The 15268-nt window shown below is 40.0% G+C and overlaps 1 protein-coding gene across 2 annotated transcripts in view; it reads right to left on the minus strand.

Moving 5' to 3' along the window:
* Positions 1 to 320: 320 nt before the first annotated feature.
* LOC307123536 (adhesion G protein-coupled receptor E5-like) overlaps positions 321 to 15268 on the minus strand; it is a 224242-nt gene continuing 209294 nt past the window's right edge. Inside the window, exons 3-15 of one of the 2 annotated variants that reach the window (XM_079812092.1) lie at positions 11507 to 11659; positions 10590 to 10645; positions 10379 to 10468; positions 10124 to 10277; positions 9311 to 9427; positions 9021 to 9223; positions 8612 to 8782; positions 8331 to 8525; positions 5023 to 5240; positions 3739 to 3897; positions 3457 to 3628; positions 1807 to 1896; positions 321 to 1726 (exon numbers count right to left, since the gene is read on the minus strand). In XM_079812092.1, the coding sequence (XP_079668218.1) occupies positions 1682 to 1726; positions 1807 to 1896; positions 3457 to 3628; positions 3739 to 3897; positions 5023 to 5240; positions 8331 to 8525; positions 8612 to 8782; positions 9021 to 9223; positions 9311 to 9427; positions 10124 to 10277; positions 10379 to 10468; positions 10590 to 10645; positions 11507 to 11659 (1823 nt within the window). In that variant the 3' untranslated portion in view covers positions 321 to 1681. The remainder of the gene's footprint in view (positions 1727 to 1806; positions 1897 to 3456; positions 3629 to 3738; positions 3898 to 5022; positions 5241 to 8330; positions 8526 to 8611; positions 8783 to 9020; positions 9224 to 9310; positions 9428 to 10123; positions 10278 to 10378; positions 10469 to 10589; positions 10646 to 11506; positions 11660 to 15268) is intronic. The other variant, XM_079812088.1, reaches the window with a different exon arrangement.

Raw genomic sequence — 15268 nt, forward strand, 5'->3', positions numbered from 1 at the left:
AGTTTAAAAGACAGTTAAAATCATATTTTTTTGCTTTGGCGTTCGATCATACATGAGTGTGTGCTAGTGGTGTTTATATGCTTTTTTATTTTATTTTTTAATTTATTTTATATTTTTATGGTGGTGTAATGAAACTGAATTTGAATGTGATTGTATAATTATGTATTATTTGGCCCTTGTACAGCACTGTGGTCAACTTCTGTTGTATTAGTATGTGCTTTATAAATAAATTGAACATTGAACATTGAACAGCCATTTTGTGTTGTGCCATTTATGTTGCGGTCCTGACCTAGACCGGGGCCGTAACAACCAGTCTCTCTGATTTGATCATTTATGTATTGTAAATCCACCATAAACTCTCTCTACACTTATAAAACATTACTGGTATGCATTTTGAGACAAAACAATAGCACTGACATATTTTATTTTGTATGTTTGTATGATTTGTTAGTGCAAGTTATTGTCAGTTAAAGGGTTAGTTCACCCAAAAATGAAAATTCTGTCATTAATTACTCACCCTCATGTCGTTGGACACCCGTAAGACCTCCGTTCATATTCGGAACACAAATGAAGATATTTTAGTTGAAAGCTGATGGCTGAGAAAGGCTTCACACAGGCCTCCATTGGCATTCAGTACATTGACACTTCCAAGATCCATGAAAGGCACTTAAAACGTCGTTACAAAGTCTATCTCACCACAGTGACTCTACAATAATATTACGATGCGACGACAATAGTTTTTGTGCGCAAAAAAAAATCAAAATAACACCTTTATCCAACTTGTTCTTGTCTTCCGTGTGCGCCTCCACGACGCATGCGCGAGAATATGACGTAGCGCCGGTGTTCGGGAATCGATGAAATACACACTTAAGCCCCATTTTGAGCACTACGCCGAGACCTAAAGCACGATCAATGTAGAATCCAACAGCTGGGACACGCGCGTCTTCCTCTGCTCGTAAACAAATCGCTTCTGGGTCATATGTCCGAACGCCGGATCTGCGTCATATTCTCGCGCATGCGTCGTGGAGGCACACACGGAAGACAAGAACAAGTTGGATAAAGGTGTTATTTTGATTTTTTTTTGCGCACAAAAACTATTGTCGTCGCATTGTATGATTATTGTAGAGCCACTGTGGTGAGATAGACTTTGTAACGACGTTTTAAGTGCCTTTCATGGATCTTGGAAGTGTCAATGTACTGAATGCCAATGGAGGCCTGTGTGAAGCCTTTCTCAGCCATCAGCTTTCAACTAAAATATCTTCATTTGTGTTCCGAATATGAACGGAGGTCTTACGGGTGTCCAACGACATGAGGGTGAGTAATTAATGACAGAATTTTCATTTTTGGGTGAACTAACCCTTTAAGATGGCTCAAACATGCATTTTAGTCTACAGATAGAATGCATTTATATATAGACTTTTAGTGAAATATAAAAAAACATTGTTAAATATAACAGACATAGTAAAGTAAAAAATTAAAGGTAATAAGGTAATTGCAGTCGCACTGGATACAATGTTTTTGTCTGTTTGTTCGTTGGCGCATTTGCCATATGATGAACCCACATCTGCAATATTCATCGATGATGATGACCCTTTGTGAAAGTCTTCTTCTGTTACAGAAAGTGTTCAAGTGCCTTGTGTTCAGGAGTTTATAAAAAATCCATCAGGACACGACAAGCACTTTATATGCGTGACTCTGCTGTGCTGCCGTCGCTCCGTAGAGGTTTCTGTGAAAGCCAAGGGAAGAATGAAGAAGCTGACGCCACAAACGCTGATTTAAAACACTCAAACACTCTCACTAGAGTACCTGACTGCTGGTGGACCGGCTGACACCGTATTCTGCTTTCTTCTTATATGGACACATTCGGCCAACCCGATTGTGATACTCCATCCTGACCTGGAGGGGGCGACACAACAGCTAAAGGACATGATATTTGACTAAATCAGGGGTGTCCAATCCTGATCCTGGAGGGCCACTCTCCTGCTAAGTTTAGCTCCAACCCCAATTAAACACACCTGAGCCATCATGAGCCATCAAGGTCTCACTAAGGATACTAGAAACTTCTAGGCAGGCGTGTTGAGGCATGTTGGAGCTAAACTCTGCAGGACAGTGGCCCTCCAGGACCAAGTTTCCCTGGACTAAATGATAATGATTGCACTTTCTGGCCAAGTCCAATTTTATACATTCAGAATACTGGTCAACTTATAGGGATTTTACGATGTCCGACAACGATACTGACATCTTAAGCCCTATTCGCACGGGATTAGTATTATCTGGGGACCTCTGGTGATTTGTAATAATTGCAGAGAATGTCTGTGATCTTAATCCCGTCCGAATCGGCCATGTCTGTAATTTGTAAAGTAAAAATTCCCCCGCAAATTACCTACCATATTTCGCCGAACACAGAGGTCCTGTGATAATATTAGTCCCGTGCGAATCGGCACCTCTGTGATTTGGCCAGGATTAGGCGGATCGTATATCATTTTTGCAAGGTTTTTGTGTCCTGTGCGCATTTTTATCTTTATCTTTCATGAAGAATGGAGCTAGGCTGCATATAATGCGCACCGTTATGAATTCCTGTACAGCCGCGCGGATTATACTTTCAGTTTAGAATGAGCAATTTGGGAGTAAATTGCTTGAATGATGTGTTTAATATTATTCTTAATGAAAAACACAAAAACAGAACATATGACAAACTCGCTTAAATGTGCGCTTTTACATTTAGCTTTGAAACTGAATCTTCCGCCGTAGGCCTATATTGTTATTATTGCTCAGTTCAGTTTTTAATTGTAGCGTCTGTTCTCTATACTGAACTAAATTATTTGTATTACTATAAAACAATCAAAATGATATCGATACGACTGTTTATAATTTCATACAGCTATATCTAAAACGAAAAAACATTTACAGACATCATATCTGGGAGATAAGTCAGTAAATTCGAGTAAAATCACAGGCTTGCTTATCCTGTGCGAATGCGCCACGCAAAATTCAGATGTGGGGGAGTAATTTCTAAATCACACGAGGTCCTCAGATAATACTAATCCTGTGCGAATAGGGCTTTAGAGAGAAGGGTGACTGCCTATTCCGAATGTATAGGATATGCAGTTTCATTCATTTAATAAGAGAAAAAATCTGACAAAGTTACGAATATAAGCATAAATGATGTTTTTCAGATGTTTGACAAAATTGCGGACATGTGGTATCTTCGGATTCGGCATGACACAAGGAATCCATCGACACCAAGATTATGGTGCCATTTCATTTTCAGATCTCATGACCTGTAGGTGGCGCTGTTCTCAGATTTGGCATGGACCCTTAGATCATGGTTTTGATTAAATGTACAAATTTTTATTTAGATTGATCAAAGTTTGGCCGAGATACAGCCTTTAAACCAATTTTGGATCGTCATATTGCCCAGCTCTAAATCATGTGTTTTGTGGTGTGTGTAAGTACCTGTTTTGCCAGCAGGCAGTGCATGATGAAGATGAACACCCCCTGGAGGCTGTTGAAGATGGTGAAGAGATACGACATGACTTCAGTCCCGTTCTCCTGGAAGAGGAAGAAGCCAAAGATCCACGTCCCCCCGAGAACACACAACTGAGCCACTGCGGTCATGGTAAATCTCCTACAGAGAAACACACACAGATAGAAAACCACTGATAGAAAGCAATTACAGAATGACTCATGAAAACTATAATAGTATATGAATGATAGTTAAATAACACTGACACACACCTGATCTGTTTGAGTTTGGAGAGGTCTGGATTGAGACTGGAGAATTTTGTTGCCAGTTTCCACACAGTGATGATGAAGACAATACAGTTGAGGATGATGATGATGCCGACGGGTGCGAAAAAACTCAAGATAAAATACCGCTCAAGAGAGAGCCAACAGCTGAAACACACACGATAGGATGATAAATCAGTCACATGGTTACAAAAACACACACAAAAGAGTAATTCATTCATCTTCCCCATTTCATATTCCCTTTGAGAATTAATCAGACACTCATGAATGAGTTGATGTTTGACCATGAAGGTAAGTCTATAATCCCTAACAACAGATTGTGGAGATTGGATTGGAGATCAGGCGGTTGTGTCGATACCAAATGTGAATCTCTTGCATTTTGATTCAAATTCACCTGCATTTCTGGTTCAGAATGACCTCTCTATATGAAGTATTACTTAAATAACCCATGAAATTATTCACTTTATGTACAACTTGTTTGCTAATCATACAGGAAGTTTTTCATCAGGCTTTAGTTTACATCAAAGCCACGAACCTTGATTTAAATTATTTATTTGCACATGGAATGAATATTCAGTAGCCTGACGTTGTCATACTCAATTCTAGTCAGAATTTGAGTCTGATACTGCTCTAGAGTCTGCTCTAGAGTTCAGTGGGGTAAAGCAGCGTGCTTTACCCCACTGCCATCCACGCTTTGCATTGCACTTGGTGATGTGAGGCTTGGATGAGCTGCTCGGCCATGGAAACCCATTCCATGAAGCTCTACAAACTGTTCTTGAGCTCATCTGAAGGCCACAGAAGTTTGGAGGTCTGGAGTTCTTGACTCTGCAGAAAGTTGGCGACTTCTGTGACCCTCAGCATGCGCTGACCCCGCTCTGTGATTTCACTTCGTGGCTGAGTTGCTGTTGTTCCCAATTTCACTTTGTTATAATCCCACTAACAGTTGACCATGGACTTATTGAACAGGTGGCCACCGATCACGGTACCACGCTTCACTGAGCTCCTGAGAGCGACCCATTCTTTCACAAATGTGTGTAGAAGTGTCTGCATGCCTAGTGCTTGATTTATACACCTGTGACCATGAAGTGATTGAAACATCGGAATTGAATGATGGAGGGTTGTCCCAATACTTTTGGTGATATAGTGTATATAATCTTAATAGTAATGAGTAGAATTGGTTAAAAGTCCTTGGGAAAAAAAAAAATGATCAGAATATCAACACACATACACACAAAATTCTACAGCTGAACAGCATCGGATGCAGAAACTCACTGTCTTTGGGTGCCGTATCCCTTTGGGAAGGCAATGGCAGAGATGGCGACAATTACTATAGGAACTCCGTATCCCACCGCATACATGTAGAGATGTTTTAATGTAGTGTGAAACACCACCACAACCATCCGGTAGAGCTGAACGCCCTCCAGCAACATCCAGCAGAACGCAGACAAGAAGGAGAGGTGAAGCAGCCCGGCCACAATCCCACACGCTACCTGAGAGAGAAACAGACATGTCAGATCAACTCCTGTTTGCTTACAATAAACATTTTAGTGTTAAATATACCAGCGTTATCAGTGATTGACTAACACCGGTGTCTAAAACATGTGTATACACATGCCAATCCAATTGGCCAAAAGCATGGTATGATGACATAGCACAGCACATCAACAAAGCAATAAATAGATGCCAGAAATGCACTTTGCCATGGTGTTGACACTGTGGGAATGATAATACCCACGTCCCAACGCTAGGTAGCTTGTACAACAAGGCTGTGAACTCTGGCATAGACAACTGTTGAGAGTAAAATCATTGCTGTTGTTCCCAATTGCTTCCACTTTGTCATAATACCACTAACATTTGACCGTGGAATATTTAGTAGTGAGGAAATTTCACGAATGGACTTATTGCACAGGTGGCAACATATCTCCTGAGAGAGGCCTATTCTTTCACAAATGTTTGTAGAAGCAGTCTCCATGCCTAAGTGCTTGCACAGCAAAATCCTCAGTGTTAATTGAACACTGCTGGTGTTCATATGAGTCCACAATGAGTCCACACTCAGAGTGTTAAAAGGTAACACTGAATCAGTGTTGAAGTTAATGAGATAATTAAGTGATTAATTAAGTGATGATTGACCATTAGTGATGAACACCTGATGATAATGAGAAACACTGAAGGAAAGAGAAACAAGAACTACAACTGACTTCAGCCAGAGCCTTAGATGAAATCAACCGAAGATAAAAGAAGACATTGAATCTCTGAAGATCTCAGCAGAGGAGGATTAAACAACCCCACAAACAGCATTACCAGCTTCACACATTACTAACCAGACTGACTTTATTTATGTTAGATGTCTACAGAAGCTCTTACTGAGATTAACAGAGGTTTAGATGTTGATATTTTATTGAAAATAATAGATTTGTTTGAAGTCACCATTATGGTGATTAGTGTTTGCTTTAGTTGGGCTCTTGACTTTTCAACGTTATAGTGTCCTTTGGCTGCTGTAACTGTTTGTTATGGTGAGAACAGCAAGAGGAAATTGATGATGAAGTTATTGAAAACCGATAAAGTTGTTATTATCATATAGTGGCCTTATTTGATGATCTCCTAAGTGTAATTGACTAAAGTATACATGCAACTCTACAGCAGGAGATCCAGCAGTGTGTTAATCAGAACAGCTAAACGGTTTTTAAAACGTGTACATAGGTTTTGTTCTCCAGTTTAATAACACATCACACAATAAGCACTTCTAACTCCTGCGAGCTTTACTCACACACAGACATCAAGAATCAGCCTATGAATCTCAGCAATGGTGACATGATTCATGCTGCAATGCATTCTGGGTGCATCATGCAAACCTCATCCATGGCTCCCAGAATGCATTGCGGCATGAAGCATGTCACCATGGTTGAGATTCATAGGCTTATTATTGATGTCTGTGTGTGAGTAAATCTCGCAGGAGGGCAAAGTACTTGACAGACATTCAGCTTTAAAACTTATTCAGCTTTTCTCAGTCATACTATCTGTGAATTATGCCACTTCACAATTATCATATTCTTATCACTGAGCAGCTGACAGCATCTGATTGTGTTTTCTCTTGCTTTTCTTGCCATAGCAAACTCAGTTACAACAGCCAGAAAAACACTAACATTAAAGTCATCAAACTGCCCAACTAATGAAAACACTAATCATCATAATGGTGACATAAAAAATAAGAGCTTCTGTAGACGACTAGATTTCTGACAGAAATAAAGTCAGTCTGGTTAGTAATGTGTGAAGCTGGTAATGCTGTTTGTGGAGTTGTTTAATACTCCTCTGCTTAGATCTTCAGAGATTTAATGTCTTCTTTTATCTTCAGTTGATTTCATATAAGCCTGTGGCTGAAGTCAGTTGTAGTTCTTGTGTTTCTCTGTCCTTCAGTGATTTTTCTCATTATCATCAGGTGTTCATCACTAATGCTCAATCATCACTTAATTAATCACTTAATTATCTCATTAACTTCAACACTGATGCAGTGTTACCTTTTAACACTCTGAGTGTGGACTCATAGTGGACTCATATGAACACCAGCAGTGTTCATTTAACACTGAGGATTTTGCTGTGTGATTTTATACACATTAAGCCATGGAAGTGATTGAAACACCTGAATTCAATGATTTGGAGGGGTGTCCCAATACTTCTGTCAATATAGTCTATATCCTGCAAATACCCTGGGGTTCATTCTAGTTGTAGGTCGTCTCCTTGGACGCAAACAGATCCACTTCCGCTCTATCGTATCTCCATCATATTGAAGCCACCACTTGTGGACGGAGTCGCCACTCCTCTGGCCACAGTCCCTGCCCCAACAGGATGTCTGCACTATGGTTCACGAGAACCACATCCCAGCCTGTGAGAGAAGCGTCTGTCGTTGTGTCGATCTTGTGACAACGACAACACACCCTGAGGGTTGGGCCCTGGTTTAGAAACCAATGTCTCTTTCAAAACTGAAGTGTACAAAGTCCTCTACGAGTAACGTATTTACTTATTACTCTGGAGGGATGGTTCAAAAGATGAAACCCCTTTTCCAGAAATGTTCATCAGATCCAGTGGAATGACGCTGGCTGCTGCCACCATGAGTCCTAACTGTCTTTGAACCTGAACAACTGACAACTCCTGGTATAGCCTAATGTCTTCATGGCAGTTAAAATCAAGTCTACACGTGCAGGAGACAAACAATAAGACAATTTGAGTTTGAATGTTAGCTACTTGAATCTGTGCATCCTCAGAGTATAATTCAGGCCATGCAGATCCAAAACTGCATGCATCCCCCAGTCTTTTTTAGGTACAAGAGGTACCAGATAAAAAACAGCCTTTCTCTCTGGAAGAGGTAAAACTTCTATGGACTCTTTTGCCAAGACAGGTTACAGTTCTTAACCCCTTAACTGTCACTGTCCCGCTAGCGGGATGTTTTCCAGCAAGCACAGCGATGTAGCTCCACATGGGTTGGCCCAGATGAAATGAACACTGCTCAGTGTGCACACTACAGACTGTTAAATGTAACACTGAATTGACCGTTGCGTTATTCTGATCCCCGAATTTAAACACACCTGATTGTGAGTGCTGGAGATCCCGCAGAGGAAGACAAGGTCTGCGATGAAAAGGCACACACTCAGATGAAGATGAATGCTGTTTCGGGTTCCTTGGATTGAGCGGCAGAACCGGAATGTCAGGATACAGAGGAATAAACAGACCAGAGACAGAGCTAAACCCACACGCGTGATCAACACCAACACAAAAGAGTCCTGAAGGAGAGGAAGAGGGAAAAAAATCATGATTTAATCTAAAATTGGAATTAAATGTGCGCCATTTTTCTAGGTTACCAATGTACCTGCAAAGTGTAGAAAGACATGAGCACAGCGAAACTACTGAGATGAGAGTAGGAGCACATTGTATGAGTGCTGTTAGACCACACCCTCTCACAGCCACGCCCAGACCACGCCTCCTCAGTCTCATTCCAGAACACACAGATGTAGGCCACGCCCCCAGACTCCACCCTTTCCTGTAGAAGTGAGAAGAAGAGTTTAGGAAATGAGGAACATGTGAACACCTGCCTGAAAAGTTTAGTAAAAGTTAATGCTGCTCTGAGTTGAATCTGCGCAATGTCAAATATAGCAGCTCAGTTCAGCCGATTTTCAAACAGCGAATGCACATTTATGTTTTTTTTTATTTAGTCATTTTGCAGACGCTTTTATCCAAACAGTTTCATTTGTAACTGTTAAACTGTTTAACATCTTCACCTGCTCATGAGTAAAGACGAGCGTCACCGGCTCAGAAAGATGTTTGGTTTCTTGATTACTGACGACAACCGTCACCACTTTCGAGTTGAGCTGATAAGTGCTGTTTCTCTCTCTGTCGTCTGATCTCTCTCTGATAATCATGTGGTACTGATCGCTGGATGAGTTCATTTCTTTATAACTGACCAGAGCCACAAACGCAAAACCTAAAGGACAACGACATTCACACCTGGTCATGAATGCACTGAAGCTTTCATAAGTACATATATGTGGGTGGGTGGGTGTATTTGTACCTGGATATGCTTTCCCTACTACTGTTTTCCAGCTGGTGTTGAAGAGGGCGGAGTCTGTGCTCAAAGTAATATGCCCACTGGGCGGAGTCTGATTCCGTGTGACTGCAACCTCAGCGTCTGTGATTCACATGATCATACAGAACAACTGTAGCCTGGATGCCAGCCGAACTTAGCCCCGCCCACAACATTTGAGCTCGGGCAGTTCGGTCTGACTTGAACCGTAGAGGAGTACACAGTAAATTCCCCTTTGTTAAATTAACACTGCTCAGAGCACATATGGTCCCACTCTACAGAGTGTTATAGTAACACTGAATCAGTGTTAAAGTTAATGAGATAATTAAGAGATTAATTAAGTGATGATTGACCATTAGTGATGACACCTGATGATAATGAGCAAAATCACTAAAGAAAAGAGAAAAAAGAAAAACAAAAGAACTACGACTGACTATAAAAAAGACATTAAATCTCTGAAGATCTCAGCAGAGGAGGATTAAACAACTCCACAAACAGCATCACCAGCTTCACACATTACTAACCAGATTTACTTTATTTCTGTCAGAATACACAGAATACCAGTTAATTTCTCACTGAATTATGCGATCTGAAGGGCTGAAAGAGTATTCAGAGCAAGCTGTGTATTTCTTCCTGAGTTGCACTCTCAGAAAAAAATTTAAACTTTCTAAATATATGTTGGTTATGTCTCTATCCAGAATTACTTATGAGAAGCAACCTTTTTATTTTAGGTAATTTATGCCCCACTTGCCAAAGGCTTAAACACACAGGATGTTTCATGCATAAATGTTTGTGTCTCACAGGTGTTGTGCGTCACCATCCTGGTCACTGGCTCTTTAAGCTGAGGTCCAATCAGAAGTATGCCTTTCTCCACTGTGTCCAGAAACTGACTCAATGTCTCGCCATCAGCAACGTTTCCATCCGACAGCAGATCATTGGTGGAATTGCACAAACTCTGTGAAATTATTAATTCAGTCACTGTGCAAGTACCATGTACACAACTCACAAACTACTATGAGAATAAATCATAAATAAATCATGCAGTGTGTGTTTGACCTCCAGTAACTTCTCGCCAGTGACATGTTCTCCCTGTGTATCATTCAGAGACACACAGCTGTTCTTCAACAGAGACATCAAATGCTTCAACTGAAAAAAGACAGAAATATAATTCTACAGACATCTTTACATCTTTACACAGCTGAATTAAGGTGTTCCCGTTAGCTGGCCATATAATAATAATCATAATAAACAGAAATACACATTATACCTTCTCCGGTGTGTGTTCTGCATCAGTCTCAGGTTTAAACTGATCACAGTCCATTTCTGTGCACAACAACAGCAAAGATTAAAATAAGCAAACAGACTATACACTCTCAAAAAAAAAAAAAAAAAAAAAAAAAATAATACAAAATTGTATCTTTTAAGGTCCTAGTGGCTGTCACTGGGGTGTTTCCCTTAAGGGTAAATTTTTGTACCTCTAAGTCAGGGGTAGGCAAGTTCGGTCCTAGAGAGCTGATGTCCTGCAGAGTTTAGCTCCAACCCTACTAAGCCACCACAGTATTAAACTCATGGCTCCCAGCACCATGTCACCATTCTTGATATCTGTGTGCGTCTAAACTTTTTTCCCCTTAAAATATATTTAAAAATCAGAATTCAGAATATCTGAACTGAGGTAAGAAAGTTTTGTTGGTGAATATTATATATTAATATTTTTAGTCAGTTATGAGTTTAGTCAAACATTTCTCCTCATGATAATATTTGTTTATGGCTTCTTTAGATTTGAACAAATTATGTGTTTTGTTAACACTGGAACAAAAACCACAAACTAAAGCCAAGAGTGAAACTGCCCAACTAAAGGAAACAATGATCACCATAAGGGTGACCAAACATTTTCAATAAAACATCAACATCTAAACCTCTGTTAATTCTCAATAAGAGCTTCTATAGATGTCTTTCGGGGTTGGAGCCAAACTCTGCAGGACAGTGACTCTCTAGGACTGAACTTGCTCTACCCCTGCTCTAAGTAGAGGAGAACAATGGTATAATTGTACCCTAAGGACCAATTGTGTACCTTTAAAGGTACAGTTATACGTTTTGTTCCCCAAGGAACCTCCACTGTACCTTTTTTTCTGAGAGTGTAGTGCACTGATTAGCTGAACAATCTCCACTGTTTAATATTCTCACCAACACATTTTGACTGGTGGTTGCCATAGTTACTGTAACCCTTGTGACATTTGCAGCTGTAGCCGCCTGGATGATTGTAGCAGTCGGCGTTTGTGCCGCAAACATCTGCATCTGAACACACATCGATGTCTGTGGGATGTATCCAGCCATAATCTAAAAAGAGGTGCAATAGTACAGAGATCCAAAGGAAAAAACTTTAATCCGGTTGACCGAAATATACAAATGTATGGGTGTCTGTGGTTTCCTACAAAACATTATATAACATTGCTGAAATAAGATATACATATTTGCATATACAGTATGTCACATTTCTTATGAATATACACTGTTGTTTAACAGGGTGTTAAACTAATGATGCAGTTACAATATACAATTACGCTGGTCAAAATGCCGCTGTTAAAGCACGCTAAAGATAAACTCTATAACCCCTATTTATTGACGAACAATCAGGTACTTTAAGAAAATACAAATGTGACATCAATATTAATTTCACTTGCAATCTTGTAACAAGGCCCACCGGCCACAAGGCTCTAGGTATCACCACTTGTCACGTTGTGAGATTAGGAGAAGAGTTTGGCCATTTATGACGAAGTTGCAGACTGTTTCACAATGTCAACGCAAGGTGGCAGTACTAGATTTTTGGCCAGGGAAACAGCGCCAAAAGCGGAACGAAGCAGCTCTACTCGTGAGCTCTCTGAACAAATGTGTTTACTTGCGGAGTGTCTCGATCACGTGACCACTAAACGGCATAACGGCCTGTGAGAAGTTTTCGAGTTCGGCACAGAGGTCTCCGGAAGCTGCAAATCTCTGTGATTTAATTTAGTTTAAAACCAGTTAAACAGCGCTGACTTAATCAACAACACTTACGTGCAAATCAGGAGAAACACTGAGCCGATCCAGTTAAAATACTTGTTAAACAACAATTCACCAATATGTATCATGGATTTACTGTGGTAACACTAACTGTAACTGTGGAAATTTGTCAGAAATGTAGGATAATATCTAATTTTATTTAATTTGTAATGTTTACCTTTTTTAAATGAGTAATAAAGGCCAAAATACAGACTACAGGTGCTGGTCATATAATAAGAATATCATGAAAAAGTTTATTTATTTCACTAATTCCATTCAAAAAGTGAAACTTGTATATTATATTCATTCATTAGACACAGACTGATATATTTCAAATGTTTATTTCTTTTCATTTTAATGATTATAACTGAACACTAAGGAAAATCCCAAATTCAGTATCTCAGAAAATTAGAATACTACTTAAGACCAATACAAAGGAAGGATTTTTAGAAATCTTGGCCAACTGAAAAGTATGAACATGAAAAGTATGAGCATGTACAGCACTCAATACTTAGTTGGGGCTCCTTTTGTCTGAATTACTGCAGCAATGCGGCGTGGCATGGAGTCGATCAGTCTGTGGCACTGCTCAGGTGTTATGAGAGCCCAGGTTGCTCTGATAGTGGCCTTCAGCTCTTCTGCATGGTTGGGTCTGGCATATCGCATCTTCCGCTTCACAATACCCCATTGATTTTCTATGGGGTTAAGGTCAGGCAAGTTTGCTGGCCAATTAAGATACCATGGTCCTTAAACCAGGTACTGGTTGCTTTGGCACTGTTCAGGTGCCAAGTCCAGTTGGAAAATGAAATCTGCATCTCCATAAAGTTGGTCAGCAGTAGGAAGCATGAAGTGCTCTAAAACTTCCTGGTATACTGCTGCGTTGACCTTGGACCTCAGAAAACACAGTGGACCAACACCAGCAGATGACAAGGCACCCCAAACCATCACTGACTGTGGAAACTTTACACTGGACCTCAAGCAACATGGATTGTGTGCCTCTCCTCTCTTCCTCCAGACTCTGGGACCCTGATTTCCAAAGTAAATGCAAAATTTACTTTCATCAGAGAACATAACTTTGGACCACTCAGCAGCAGTCCAGTCCTTTTTGTCTTTAGCCCAGGCGAGACGCTTCTGACGCTGTCTGTTGTTCAAGAGTGGCTGGACACAAGGAATGCGACAACTGAAACCCATGTCTTGCACACGTCTGTGCTTAGTGGTTCTTGAAGCACTGACTCCAGCTGCAGTCCACTCTTTGTGAATCTCCCCCACATTTTTGAATGGGTTTTGTTTCACAATCCTCTCCAGGGTGCGGTTATCCCTATTGCTTGTACACTTTTTCCTACCACATCTTTTCCTTCCCTTCGCCTCTCTTTTAATGTGCTTTAAGCCTCTTTTGCAATGACCTTTTGTGTCTTGCCCTGCTTGTGCAGGTGTCAATGGTCGTCTTTTGGACAACTGTCAAGTCAGCAGTCTTCCCCATGATTGTGTAGCCTACAGAACTAGACTGATACACCATTTAAAGGCCTTTGCAGGTGTTTTGAGTTAATTAGCTGATTAGAGTGTGGCACCAGGTGTCTTCAATATTGAACCTTTTCACAATATTCACATTTTCTGAGATACTGAATTTGAGATTTTCCTTAGTTGTCAGTTATAATCATCAAAATTAAAAGAAATAAACATTTGAATTATATCAGTCTGTGTGTAATGAATTAATGTAATATAAAAGTTTCACTTTTTGAATGGAATAAATTAAATAAATCAACTTTTTGATGATATTCTAATTATATGACCAGCACCTGTATTTTTGTCTGTAAAGAGCTTCTGTAGACGTCTGACAGACATAAAGTCAGTCTGGTAAGTAATGCGTGAAGCTGGTAATGCTGTTTGTGGAGTTGTTTAATCCTCCTCTGCTGAGATCTTCAGAGATATAGGCCCGGTTTCACAAACAGGACTTAGGCCAAACTAGGATTAGGCATTAGTTCAATTAGTACATTTAAGTAACTTTTATAAATGTGCCCTAAAAAAAAAACATTTCCGGTGTGTATCTTAAGACAAAACAATGGCACTGACATATTTTAAGATACATCAGTGCAAGTTTCTTTCAGTTAACACAACTCAAAAATGCATTTTAGTCTAGGACTATCTTAAGCCTTGTCTGTGAAACTGGGGGTTAATGTCTTCTTTTATCTTCAATTGATTTAATCTAAAGCTGTGGCTGAAGTCAGTTGTAGTTCTTGTGTTTCTCTGTCCTTGAGGATTCATCACTAATGGCCAATCATCACTTAATTAATCACTTAATTATCTCATTAACTCCAACACTGATTCAGTTTTACACTTAAAAGCCTGTAGTGTGCACACTGAACAGTGCTCATTTCATCTGGGCTAGCCCATGTGGGGCCTACGTCGTTGTGCTGGCTGGAAAACGTCCAAGTTTACTGACGGTTACAGTTAAGGGGTTAAATAAGAATCTAACTCACCCATTAAAACTTTTTGTTTGATGAAAGTTTTATAGATACAGTTAAATATCTATACATTTACAAGATATTTTTGTCAAAAATGTTGAGACACCAAAAAATATATATATAATAGAAAGGGAACCTACCCCTGGGTGTGTCCACAACATCGAATCTGGCCCCCTTTAAAAAAAAAAAAAAAAAAAAAAAAAAATTTGGACACCCCTCCCACTGAGCAAAGTTATGTCCAAAAGACGTCTTTTCAATGTCTTTGCCCCTAGAGGCGTACGTTGAAAAGACGTCCACTGAGGAGCCAGAATGAAAGTTTTATGACGTCTGTTTTTGACGTGTTCTGCACGTCCGATATAGACGTTCATGGAACCTCAAGGTTAAAAACTAGTTCAAATGTGCTCATTGTGGACATATTTTCCATTTGTAATTGCAAAGCAACTCACAGACA

Source organism: Gobio gobio (genome assembly GCF_949357685.1).
Source record: "Gobio gobio genome assembly, chromosome: 3".
Lineage (NCBI taxonomy): Eukaryota > Metazoa > Chordata > Actinopteri > Cypriniformes > Gobionidae > Gobio > Gobio gobio.